This window comes from Staurois parvus, unplaced genomic scaffold, assembly GCF_062004578.1.
Source record: "Staurois parvus isolate SC_StPar_1 unplaced genomic scaffold, SC_StPar_1.0 ptg000570l, whole genome shotgun sequence".
Lineage (NCBI taxonomy): Eukaryota > Metazoa > Chordata > Amphibia > Anura > Ranidae > Staurois > Staurois parvus.
The window spans coordinates 1,589,723-1,603,989 of NW_028318366.1; the positions used below are offsets into that span (position 1 = coordinate 1,589,723).

Genomic DNA, 14,267 nt, shown 5'->3' on the forward strand with positions numbered 1-14,267 from the left:
CCCTTATATCAGTGGTCATTGTATTTGTCCCTTACATTGGTGACCAATGGGAGAAGAACCCCCTTATATGAGTGGTCAGCAGGGACAGACTGACAACTGATAGGGGATCATGGGGCCCCTGTGTCCTTGCCCAAACTCAAAAAAGCCTATGAAAAAGGTACCAGGGGCATCTTATGGGGCCCCCTACTGACCCCGGGCCCTCGGGCGGTGCCCGAGTTTCCAAATGGTTAATTCGCCCCTGGTGGTCAGTGTAGTGATCCTTTACATTGGTGACCAATGGGAGAAGGATCCCTTATATCAGTGGTCAGTGTAGTGATCCCTTACATTGGTGACCAATGGGAGAAGGATCCCTTATATCAGTGGTCAGTGTAGGGATCCCTTACATTGGTGACCAATGGGAGAAGGATTCCCTTTAATCAGTGGTCAGTGTAGCGGTCCATTACAAGACTAGAAGGTCTAAAAAAATAAATGAATGAATCACCAGAACCAGATGGCTTGCATCTGAGAGTCCTCAAGGAATGTAGCAGGTCATTGATAGACTGTCATTCCTCATCTTTAGGAAAGCTTACTGACCGGAATGGTGGCAGCAGATTGGTGAAAATCTAACGTGGTTCCAGTATTCCAGAAAGGGCCAAGATACATATCTGGAAACTCCAAGCCAGTCAGCCTAACATCAATAGTTTGTAAACTATTGGAGGGATGATAAGGGACCATATCCAAGAATTTGCTGATGAACATAGTATCATTAGTAGTACCCAGCATGGATTTATGGGAAAAGATCGTTCTTGTCAGACCAACCTATTAACAATCTATGAGGAGGTGAGATGTGATCTGGATAAAGGATCCCCCGTGGATGTAGAAGGAACGAGGATTGTGTCACTTCCAGAGTCACTCAGATGTAAACAAGACATTTCCAGCTTGTGAAAGCATCAGAACGAACGGATCTTAGTTTGATCGGATGTTTTTATGGTCAGATTGGGATCTGGGGTCCAATAGACCCCAAATGTCTCAGTAAAGGGAACCTGTCTGATAGCAATAAAAGTCCTGAAAAAAAATGAAAATCGGTCCTATACCATGTGATCAGCTGTGTCCAATAAGGACACAGTCTTAGTCTAAACAAAAGCCGCATAGTGCGGCTTCCGCCTTCTTCTCCTCACACGGAGTTGTCTGTGAGAGAAAGAGCAAAGAAGAGGTAGTAGCGAATTGCCCTCCACCTCAGTGACACCTGATCACCCCCACAAGTGTCCCTGATCACCCACAAGTGTCCCTGATCGCCCACTAGTGGCCCTGATTGCCCCAAAAGTGTCCCTGATCGCCCACAAGTGGCATTGATCGCTCACAAGTGTCCCTGATTGCCCACAAGTGGCCCTGATCACCCACAAGTGGCCCTGATTGCACCACAAGTGGAACTGATCACTAACAAGTAGCATTGATTGCCCACAAGTGGCCCTGATCACCCAACAAGTGGCCCAGCAGTCTCCCTGATTGTCAGTGTCCCTGATCGCCACATAGTGGCCCAGCAGTGTGCCTGATCGCCGCAGTGTCCCTGATTGCAGCACAAGTGGCCCAGCAGTGTCCCTGATCATCGCACAAGTGGTCCAGCAGTGTCCCTGATCACCACAGTGCCCCTGATTGCCACACAAGTGGCCCAGCAGTGTCCCTGATCGCCACACAAGTGGTCAAGCAGTGTCCCTGATCACCGCAGTGTCCCTGATTGCCGCAGTTGCCCAGCAGTGTCCCTGATCACCACAGTGGCCCAGCAGTGTCCTTGATCACCACACAAGTGGCCCAGCAGTGTTCCTGATCACCACACAAGTGTCCCAGCAGTGTCCGTGATCACCGCACAAGTGGTCCAGCAGTGTCCTGATCATCGCAGTGGCCCAGCAGTGTCCCTGATCACCGCACAAGTGGTCCAGCAGTGTCCCTGATCGCCACAGTGTCCCTGATTGCCTCAGTGGCCCAGCATTGTCCCTGATCACCACAGTGGCCCAGCAGTGTCCCTGATCGCCACACAAGTGGCCCCCCAGCAGTGTCCCTGATCACCGCACAAGTGGTCCAGCAGTGTCCCTGATCACCATACAGTGGTCCAATCAGTGTCCCTGATCACCTTACAGTGTCCCTGTTCATACAGTGTCCCTGATCTCCGCCACACCAGTGGATCCTGTTCACTGCCATCGTCTGTGAGGAGAGAGATCCAGTACAGCTAACTGTGAGTAGATTTCACCCTTGGCACACAGTTTACACACACTCACAAAACATTGCCTGCCAGCTCACGGTATCTCTGATTGTTGCCCAACAGTGACTAGTGTGAACCAACCGCAGCCAGATATCTGTCCCTCACTGCAACCCCATCATCCTGATCACTGCCATACCAGTGGGTCCTGATCCGTGTCAAAAATATGGGCAAAAGATCATATAGAAGCGAGGAGGCATTTCAAATTCTGAGTATGACAGATGAGAGTGACGGAGAACTCTCACTGTCAGACTCAGATTCTGTATATCAACCAGTACACAGCAGCGGTTCACTCTCTGAATCAGAAGAAGATGTACCAACAAAAAGAATGAGGAACTCCAAGGAGCAGCAAGCAACCCCCAGCAGCTCAATACGTTCCTCTGACATGGCTACTACCAGCACTGTAAGTGTAAGTTCTAGTACTCGGGTGTCACATCAGCTACCAAGGATTAGGGCCCATACTGCTGTCCCAGATGCTCTTTTAAACCCTGTGTGGCTACCTTCAGGATCAGGAGCACCTATAATTCCCCCATTCATAGCCCAACCAGGCATTCAGGCAGAAACCCAAAATTTTACAGCCATTGATTATTTCCATTTATTTTTCACTGAAGATTTTTTGAATTCAGTTGTGCACCAATGCAATATGTTCACCCAGCAATTCATCACCCAAAATCCCAACTCCTGTTATGCTCGAACATTTGAGTGGAAATGCCTCACAGTTGAAGAATTTAAAGTGTTTCTTGGCCTTACATTTAATATGGGACTAACAAAAAAAATGAACTGCATGCTTATTGGTCGACAAATCGCATTCAACACATGCCGCTCTTTTCTGCCACTATGTCCAGGACCCGCTATAAAACAATTATGCACTTTCTACATTTCAATGTTAATTCCCTGTGCCTCCCCAGAGATCACCCCGAGTATGACAAACTTTATAAAATTCGTCCACTAATCAATTATTTCAACCAAAAATTTTCAGAAATATATTGTCCTGAAAAAAACATCTGTGTCGATGAATCCCTAATCCATTTCACTGGGAGGCTGATCATAAAACAGTACATTCCAAGTAAACGGGCCAGATACGGGGTGAAGATGAACAAACTCTGCGAAAGGGCCACAGGGTATGTGTACAAGTTCCGTATCTACGAGGGAAAGGACAGTCAGCTAGAGCCCCCTGAATGCCCAGCCTATATACGGAAACGTTGTCTGGGACCTGGTATACCCCTCTTCAATCAGGGGTACCACCTTTACGTGGACAATTTCTACACAAGCCTGCCCCTTTTCCGCCACCTTTATCTCAAGGACACTGTAGCCTGTGGCACAGTTCGACCCAATCGGAAGAGCTTTCCACAACAATTGGTTGCCACCAGGCTAAACAGGGGGGAGTCAGCTAGCTTGAGAAATAAAGAGATCCTGGCCCTTAAGTGGCGAGACAAACGGGATGTGTATGTCCTTTCATCTGTCCATAACAGCAGCTCATTGGAAATTCAAGGAAGTCGTGGTCCCATCTGAAAACCCCAATGCATACACGAATACAACCTGTTCATGGGGGGAGTGGATTTAAATGATCAAATGTTGCAGCCCTACATACCCAACAGAAGATCAATCTACTGGTATAAAAAAGTATCCTTCTACCTTTCCATATGGCCCTGTACAATTCCTACATCGTTTTCCAGAAGTCCACACAAAGACCTGTCACCTTCTTACAATATCAGGAAGAGATTATCACATCCCCCATCTATCAAGGAAGACCCGTACCTGAACAAATGCGGTCTGATGCAGTGAGCCGATTGCATGAAAGACATTTCCCCGATATCGTCCCCCCTACCGAAACAGACCGCAATCCTCAAAAGAGATGTCGGGTATGCTCCAAACATGGAATTCGATCTGACATCCGATACTACTGTCTCCAGTGTCCCTCAAAGCCTGGTCTCTGTATAGAAGAGTGCTTCCGTATCTACCATACCGCACTACATTATTAGGGAAGTACGGTGAAGATATATCTCTTTGTCCTCTGTTTGCTATTTCCCTGCCACGTTTCTGCCTGTTGCCTGAATTCATTTTCCTGCCTTCTGAACTGACCTCGGCCTGTTTATTGACCATGCCTCTGCTTGCTGCCTGAACTGACCTCGGCCTGGTAATGGACCATGCCTCTGCCTGCTGCCTGAACTGACCTCGGCCTGTTACTCGACCATGCCTCTGCTTGCTGCCTGAACTGACCTCGGCCTGTTACTCGATCATGCCTCTGCTTGCTGCCTGAACTGACCTCAGCCTGTTAATCGACCATGCCTCTGCCTGAACTGACCTCAGCCTGTTAATCGACCATGCCTCTGCTTGCTGCCTGAACTGACCTCGGCCTGTGAATCGACCATGCCTCTGCCTGCTGCCTGAACTGACCTCGGCCTGTTAATCGACCATGACTCTGCCTGCTGCCTGAACTGACCTTGGCCTGTTAATGGACCATGCCGCTGCCTGAACTGACCTCGGCCTGTTAATCAACCATGCCTCTGCTTGCTGCCTGAACTGACCTCGGCCTGTTAATCAACCATGCCTCTGCTTGCTGCCTGAACTGACCTCGGCCTGTTAATGGACCATGCCTCTGCCTGCTGCCTGAACTGACCTCGGCCTGTTAATCGACCATGCCTCTGCCTGCCTCCTGGACTGATCTTTTGCCCTCCCACTTTAGTAGTGGGATTCAAGACAACACAGGGGTCTCACGTATGTGAGGGGATCCAGAGTAGTGTTTCTGAGCAGAGAAAACTTTTTTGTTTTCTTTGGGTTTTTTAATTCCCGGATCAGGGTCTGGAGACCAGAGGCTTCAAAGAGATTTGGGTGGGATGAAGCCTCTACCCCTTTGTCCAGTCTTACCTAACCAAGGCCCTAAGCTTAATGTTTCTGCCTGGACCAATCCTTTTACCACGTCTTTGCTTGCTGTCTGTATTGACTGTGGCCTTTTTATGGACCATATTCCTGTCTTCTTCCTGGACCACTGCTTTGCCTGTTTGCTCACCACGTCTATGCATGACACCGGTACTGACCCATCTGCACATCCCACTGACTACCTTCCTGCGAGACACTGGTGCCACCCATCCTCTGCACTGAAACCACAGGTACTCTTTGGTTTATCTTTTGTTCAACTTCTTGGTGAATGAACATAGTGCTATGTGGACAGCCACGTACTAGTAGGTTAAGCTTTTAGGAACAGGCCGTAGGTGAAGCTACACTATGCTTTATTGATATATAATGTTTGCTAATTTTTGTGATACACAAGTTGCAATGACCAGTAATCAGTCCAAACACTGAAAATGTCTTACACATGTGGTATCCCCATACTCAGGAAAAGTAGCAGAATGTGTTTTGATGTGTTATTCTAAGAATGCCTATGCAGTGTGTTAGAAATATGTTATTATTGGTAACATTGCATTAAAAAACTACTTTTTTTTCACATTTTATAAAAATCTGTGTAAAAAAATTAAGTCTTCAGAAGACTTTGCTGCTCCAGGACCTCCAAAATTGTGATACGTAGTCAATAAATTAGATGTGTAATTTTTGCCCTTAGTATGCCTAACGGTGCTTATTGCATGTGGGGCCTCTATTTGGCTAGGCTGTGAAAAAGTCTTACCCGTGTGGTATCATTATACTCAGGAAGAGTTAGAGAATGTGTTTTGGGGTGTAATTTTAAGTATGCCTATGCTGTGTATTAGAAATATCTTCTATATTGACAACTTTGCGTAGAAAAAAATACATTTTCATTTTCTTTTAACATATTCCAAAAACTTTTGACAAAAAATGAAGTCTTCAGAAGACTCCCCATGCCTCCTAAAACATACCTTGGGGTGTTTGCTTTCCAAAATGGGGTCATTTTGTGGGTAATTCAATTGTCCTGATGCTCCATGACCTCCAAAACCGCAATAGGTAGTCAAGAAATTAGATGTGTAATTTTTGCCCTTAGAACTCCAAAAGGTGCTTATTGGATGTGGAGCCCCTCTATGTGGCCAGACTGTGAAAAAGTCTCACACATTTGGTATCGCCATATTCAGCAGGAGTTAAAGAATGCGTTTTGAGGTGTAATTTTAAGTATGCCTATGCTGTGTAATAGAAATATCTCATAGATTGACACTTTGCGTAAAAAAAATACATTTTCATTTTCTTTTTACATTTTCCAAAAACGTGGCAAAAAATGAAGTCTTCAGAGGACTCCCCATGCCTCTTAAAACATACCTTGAGGTGTTTTCTTTCTAAAATGGGGTCATTTTGTAGGTAATTCAATTGTCCTGGTGCCCCAGGACCTCCAAAACTGTGATAGACAGTCAAGAATTTAGATGTGAAATTTTTGCCCCGTGAACGCCTAAGGGTGCTTATTGGATGTGGGGCCCTTCTATGGGGTTAGGCTGTGAAAAAGTTTTACACATGTGGTATTGCCATACTCAGGAAGAGTAGCAGAATGTGTTTTGGGGTGTAATTGCAAGTATGCCTATGCCGTGTGAGAGAAAGAACTTGTTAAATGACAACTTTGTGGAAAAAAAAATTGTGTTTACTTTCATCATTTCCTTCAAAAACTGGCAAAAAAATGACAACTTCAAAAACTCCCCATGCCTCTCATTAAATACCTCAGACTGTCTACTTTCCAAAAAGGGGTCATTTGGGGGGTATTTGTACTGTCCTGGCATTTTAGGGCCCAAGAAATTATATAGGTAGTCTGTACATCAGGATTGATACATTTTAAAAAATATAGAAAATGTCTATGGACTATAACTTTCACAAAGACTAAATAATACACACTGATTTGGGTTATGTCTACCAAAAAAAGTAGCACAATGGATCTTGGCCTAAGTTTATGAAGAAAGTCTATTTATTTGCAAAATTTATTATCAAATACTAAGAAGAACATGTTATTTTTCAACATTTTCAGTCTTTTTTCATTTTTTTTAGCAAAAAATAAAAACCTCAAGTGATGATTAAATACCACCAAATTAAAGCTCTATTTGTTTGAAAAAAAAATGATAATAATTTCATTTAGATACAGTGTTGTATGCCTGAGTAATTGTCATTCACAATGTGATAGCGCTGAAAGCTGAAAATTGGCCTGGACAGGAAGGGGGTGAAAGTGTCCGGACAGGAAAAGGTTAAATTCAAAAAATACTTTGTGAGCTTCTAGCAAGTGTTTTTGGTTGTCTGGGTTCTTCAATATCGAGGAATTCAGTCTCCAGCTACGGGGGGATTGAGGAATGTTGCTTGTCGTCAAGAGTTATGTTGATTGGAGCGTGATCAGACCAGGTTATGGTGCCAATTTTGGATGACGTTATATGTTGTAGGGTCTATTTGTCTGTAACAAAGAAGTCGATTCTAGAGTAGGATAGGTGAGATGGGGAGTAGTAGGTGTAGTCTCTTTCATTGCTGTGATGGCATCTCCAGATGTCGTATGGATCATGGTCATGTAAGAAACAATTAAAGTAATGTTTTGGGGAGCGTTTGTTGGTGGAAGAGTCCAGGAGTGGGTTGCTGATGACGTTGAAGTCTCCACCAATGAGAAGTCCGCCTTGTTTGTGAGAAGAGATGCTGGAATGGAGATTGTGGTAGAATTGCATTTGGTTGTTGTTGGGTCCATAAACATTTACTAGGGTATATGGTATACTGTTAACTTTGCAGATTAGGATATGGTAGCGACCTCGAGGATCTTCTATTTCTGAGATGTGGTGGAATTGTATAGAGTCTTTTATGGCTATAATAACCCCATTTTTCTTCTTAGAGTTATTGGCCATATAAATATGGAAGAATCGGTGCAGTTGTAGTTTAGGGGTCTTGGTGGTTGTGAAACATGATTCTTGTATGAAAAGTATATCAGCATGAAGCGTACGGGCTTCCTTTTGGAGCATCCATCTCTTAAAGGGGGAGTTTAGACCCCGAACATTAAGTGATGTTATGTCAATCATTTTGTAGTTCGTTGGTTGGGTTGGTGGAGTAGAGGAGTCATTTCTGGGTGAATTGACATAGAATGGAGAGACTTGGTAGGACAAGAGAAATTTCTATGTGTTTGGTAGAGCGGTATTGGTTTGCTTGATGATGCGTGTGGTATTTTCCATGTTGTTTGGTTGGTTTCAGGTGAACAGTTGGTTCGGATGATCGACTGATGGTGCAGGGGGGGGTGGAAGTAAACAGGAATAAAAAAGACTTGTGGAAAATGCAAGTAACATGAGTAGCAGGGAGTGCTACTTCAAAACAGGGGGGTGTGAACAAGCATAGACCGTAGAAAGGGTTATGCCAAACAGAGTCTCGTAATGTAAGAATATTCTGTAAGGGGCCATTGCCAGAGAATAATAGGTTGAGGTATAGCGTCCGAGGTGGTGTGGTTGGGGCCATTGCCAGAGAATAATAGGTTGAGGTATAGCGTCCGAGGTGGTGTGGTTGGGGCCATTGCCAGAGAATAATAGGTTGAGGTATAGCGTCCGAGGTGGTGTGGTTGGGGCCATTGCCAGAGAATAATAGGTTGAGGTATAGCGTCCGAGGTGGTGTGGTTGGGGCCATTGCCAGAGAATAATAGGTTGAGGTATAGCGTCCGAGGTGGTGTGGTTGGGGCCATTGCCAGAGAATAATAGGTTGAGGTATAGCGTCCGAGGTGGTGTGGTTGGGGCCATTACCAGAGAATAATAGGTTGAGGTATAGCGTCCGAGGTGGTGTGGTTGGATTGTATAGAGTGTAGTAAGTCAGGTTCACTCTGCCTCCATTTGTTGCAGATTGGTAGGGGTGGATTGGTGGGGTTCCACGGGTATTATGTTCCATGTCTTCAATAGGTTGATGCCTGCCTCTAGGTTTTTGATTGTGTGTATTCTGCCCTGATGTCTGACGATCAGTTTTGTGGGGAATCCCCATTGATAGCCTATTCCGTGATTTTGTAAGGCTTTGGTAATGTTCACCATCTTTTTGCAGTTAAGGAGAGTGGCCTTTGACAAATCCGTATATAATCTGATGTTTGTATGTGATGGCGGGAGCATGCGGGGGGGTTTCTGGCTGCTGTCATTACTTTTTCTTTGATCTGGTAGAAGTGAATGTGAGCCAGGATATCTCTGGGGATGGACGCTGATAGGAATGCAGGTTTGGGTATTCTATGTGCTCGATCTATGGCGAGCTCCATATCTGAGAGAGATGGAATGAGAAGCTTTGTGAATTGTTGGATAGATGATAGTGGTGTATCGTTGGTGATATTTTCAGGGATACCTCTGAATTTTATATTGTTGCGTCTTGAGCGATCTTCAAACTCTGCTATTTTCAGGTTTATTTGCTCGATTTCAGAAGCGTGGTCATCATGTGCGTCAATTAAATGGTTGTGTGCTGTACTTATACCTCCCATTCCCGTCTCAATATGGCGTAATCTGGGATCTTGTTGCTGGACCACATTTGAGATCTGGGATAGTGATCCCGTCATATCGTTATGTAGTGTTTGTCGCAGGGATAGACGCATGTTCTTCATACACATTTCTGTGATAGGCTGGGCTGAGGTAGGGAAAGATTCTATGATGTGCTGAGGTGATGGAGGAATGAGAGGCTGACAGGCAGATAGTGAGTTTGAATCTAGACGGGGTCTAAATTTGGCTGGGCTGCTTGTGGTGGGTGACAGGGGGGAGATAACTCACCTGGATCCCTAGGTTATAGTGGAGAAAAGAGTCTGATGTCCGGCTGCTGGGATCTGCTGTCCCCCTCATGGCTGCTGTGTCCTGTGTCCATGCAGCCGTCGCCATCTTGGATCCCTGTTGTGACAGCAGGGAAGAATTGGGTTCATTTCCCTGGCTGTCCAGGGGTTTTGCGGCGGCGAGGCATGGCTACCGAGGGTTGTACACCCTTTATCTGCTGATTGGTGCAGGTTAGAACACTCGGTGTCGGAATGAGCCGCAGTGTAACTGGCGGGTGGATGGAGCTGAACTCAAAGCGCGTCCATCCAGGAGCCGGCCACACATGCACCCCCCAAGGGCTCTATTTATAGAACATTCATTGGACCAATGAGACAATCATTCCTCCAGCTGTGACAACATCCGGCCATATGTTAAGTAACACAGTGATTTCCTATGATCGCCGGCTCCATCTAGTGGCCACAATGAGGTGATATTTCTGAAATCTCTCCATCAGTAAAACTAGCCCAATATGATATTATGGCCACTAGATGGAGCCAATGATCATAAGAATTAAAATACGGCCAAAACTCCTTCCAGCTGGAGAATGGGGGTCACATCCATTCAACATTGTTCTCCATAGACCTCCAAGTGTTGGTGAAATCTCCCACCACAAAATGTACTCAGCCAATCACAGGGCAGGACTCCATTTTTATTCTTCTCCTGCCATCAATGGCCAACCCGGTCCCACACTTCATCCATGTCTTTGGGGGCCTCTGATCTCCTTATGAACTGTTTCTTCCATGATGAAGATCAGCCATGGAGTATATCTGAGGTATATATCAGGGTGTGCTTCTTCCCCACATGAGAGCTGGGATGTCCAGCAACATTCATCTAGAAGACATTTCCCGCACTCAAGGCACTAATACACCTCCAGGGTTGTGTGGGACCCCTGATGTACAGGAAGACAGGACTCCAGTGAGGAACATTTCCCTCACTCAGGACAGGAAAGTGGCTTCTCCCGGGTGAGATCTCTGATGTGTGTAAAGATGGTACATCTCTGAAAAACATTTCCCACACTCAGGACAGGAATATGGCTTCTTCCCCGTGTGAGATTTCTGATGTGTGGAAAGATGGGACTTCATTAAAAAACATTTCCCACACTCCGGACAAGAATACGGCTTCTCCCCCGTGTGAGATCTCTGATGTATGTGCAGATCGGACTTCTGTGAAAAACTTTTCCCACACTCAGGACAAGAATACGGCTTCTCCCCCGTGTGAGATCTTTTATGCATATTAAGACTAGATTTAGAATAAAAATCCTTCCCGCACTCAGGACAGGAATATGGCTTCTCACCTGTATGATATCGCTGATGTATATAAAGATTGGACTTCTGTGAAAAACATTTCCCGCACTCAAGACAGAAATACGGCTTCTCCCCCGTGTGAGATCTCTGATGGGTGTAAAGAATGGACTTCCTTGAAAAACATTTCTCGCACTCAGGACAGGAATATGGTTTCTCACTTGTGTGAGTTCTCTGATGTGAGTAAAGATAGGACTTCACTGAAAAACATTTCCCGCACTCAGGACAGGAATACGGCTTCTCCCCCGTGTGAGATCTTTTGTGCACATTAAGACTGGATTTATAACTGAAACATTTCCCGCACTCAGGACAGCAGAAGCTCTTCCCTGTTGGAAGGCCGGTCCGGTACCGCACAGTCTGAGGTTCCTCAGGATACAAGGAATGCGATGGTCCATCTACACTGGGTGGTGCCGGATGGACATTGGAGGGAGCCGGGTTTTCTCCTGGACTATACTGTGTGATGTCCTCATCTTCTACTTTCCAGTCTGGAGACAAAGTGAGACAATCCTCGGAGGTTTTCCTCATCTCCCGGCCATGGACTAAAATACAAAGACAAAGAGGATTACTAGACAGGAGCTTATTGGTTCCCCCAAACCAGGACTCCGCCCACATCAGGCAGCTTGGTCTCTGAGGAGCTTACAATTCCACCCTCAAGGGAACTAGGAAATGGCTCCTCTGATCTCCTACCAGGTCATTTCTTTATTCATGGACCTTAGTCAGAGAGTGAGGAAACAACCAGAACTGTCTTTTATAGGAGGGACAGTGATGAGGGGATTATAGGACGAGGGTCCCCACCCCCTCTATCACTCATCGCCATCTTCCCAACACAAGAAGTACTGCACTTCCTTATTTAGTCCATGATTTAGTCATGAAGAACAGCGGGGCTGAGCCCCACCAGAGGTCAGAAGTATGTAATGTATAACAGAGTATATAGTGCAGGGGTCAGGAGTATGTAATGTACAACATAGAGTATATAGTGCAGGGGTCAGGAGTATGTAATGTACAACATAGAGTATATAGTGCAGGGGTCAGGAGTATGTAATGTACAACACAGAGTATGTAATGCAGGGGTCAGGAGTATGTAATGTAAAACATGGAGTATATAGTGCAGGGGTCAGGAGTATGTAATGTAAAACATGGAGTATATAGTGCAGGGGTCAGGAGTATGTAATGCACATCATAGATATATATTGCTGGAGTCAGGAGTATGTAATGTACAACATGGAGTATATAGTGCAGGGGTCAAGAGGATGTAATGTAAAACAGAGTATATAGTGCAGGGGTCAGGAGTATGTAATACACAACATAGAGTATATAGTGCAGGGGTATGTAATGCACAACAGAGTATATAATGTAGGGGTCAGGAGTATGTAATGTACAACAAAGTATATAGTGCAGGGGTCAGGAGTATGTAATGCACAACAGAGTATATAGTGCAGGGGTATGTAATGCACAACAGAGTATATAATGTAGGGGTCAGGAGTATGTAATGTACAACAAAGTATATAGTGCATGGGTCAGGAGTATGTAATGCACAACAGAGTATATAGTGCAGGGGTCAGGAGTATTTAATGCACAACATAATAAAAAGTGCAGGGGTAACGAGAATATAATGTACAACATAAAGTATATAGTGCAGGGATCAGGAGTATGTAATGTACAATATAGAGCATATAATGCAGGGGTCAGGAGTATGTAATGTACAACATAGAGTATGTATTGTAAAGGTCAGGAGTATGTAATGTACAACATAGAGTACATAGTGCAGGGGTCAGGAGTATGTAATGTACAACATGGAGTATATAGTGCAGGGGTCAGGAGTATGTAATGTACACTATAAATTATACAGTGTAAAGGTCAGGCCTCATAATATTGGTATTCAGTAATCAATTGTAATCTAAATGTTTACTGTAGACAAGTTGCAGAGATCCCACACCGCTGCCTCCCATCTCCTGAGACTGCACTCAGTGACTTGGGTCTGAGACACTACAGACATATCCCTCCACCCGGCACAGCCAGCAGACCACAGAGCAAGGAACCCTGGGAGAAATGTTCTGTCACGGATCTTACTAGACCGGGTGATGGGGCAGAAGACCCAAGACACACACCCCAGGGGCCTAAGTCTAGTAACACTTATGGTGAAAATGAACATTTTTCTGCCAGCTGAACCCCAGAACCTCCATAAATCCAGTCTAGATACATAAATTGTGTCTGCAGCACAGAGAAGGAAGATTATCCGAGAGAAATCCAGGAATACAGGACGGGGAACACAGCTCAGGAAAGTGACCAGGGGATTACAGGCTGATATCACCCAGTCCCCGCCCTACTCTGGACCAATCAGTGAGCAGTATGGGTGGAGGAATGGATTTAGTGTTCATGACCCACCTGTGCTGATCTCTGTAGGAGTGTCCTCCTCTATAAATGTCCCCGTTATTCCATCCTCCTCCATAGACTGCTGATCATCCCTCACATACGCCTCTTCTTCTTCTGCTTTCACCTCAAATTCTATATCGATTGGATCTCCACTCTAAATAAAGGAAATGAGAGAAAATATCATCTGTAAAATATAAGGTCACATAAAAAATCCACACATTGTCTATATGAATCCATGTTCTAGATGCTCCATCTCACCAACCTTGCAATGGTGAGGGATGGTGTGACCTTCCTGTGTGGAATCCCGGGAATAAAGAGGACGGGGACATCTCTCTGGTGGGTTCCTGGTATTAGGTGGCTCCATCATATCCTTGTGTCCTTCTGAAAACTCCTCCATCACTCCATACTCCTCATCCTCCTCTTTATACTCTTCTTTAACATCAATATTATCATCCCCGAGGATTCCACTCTGAAAGATATAATAAAACATTCATTGTAACAAACATGCTGTGTATAAATCACAACTACCAATAATTGTCATCATCTACCTGATGATGGTGAGGGATGGTGTGACCTTCCTGTGTGGAATCCCGGGAATACAGAGGACGGGGACATCTCTCTGGTGGGTTCCCATGACTGGATCCATCTGTAGGAAACACACACACTGACTGAATCCATTGTTTCTATGTGTTT

The 14,267-nt window shown here is 45.1% G+C and overlaps 1 protein-coding gene across 1 annotated transcript in view; it reads right to left on the reverse strand.

Annotated features, from left to right (window-relative positions):
* Positions 1–14,267, reverse strand: part of LOC149450602 (uncharacterized) — a 102,503-nt gene that overhangs the window by 30,764 nt on the left and 57,472 nt on the right. Inside the window, exons 2-4 of the mRNA XM_089691714.1 lie at positions 10,857–11,714; positions 9,449–9,635; positions 9,255–9,367 (exon numbers count right to left, since the gene is read on the reverse strand). Of these exons, the coding sequence (XP_089547840.1) occupies positions 9,255–9,367; positions 9,449–9,635; positions 10,857–11,714 (1,158 nt within the window). The remainder of the gene's footprint in view (positions 1–9,254; positions 9,368–9,448; positions 9,636–10,856; positions 11,715–14,267) is intronic.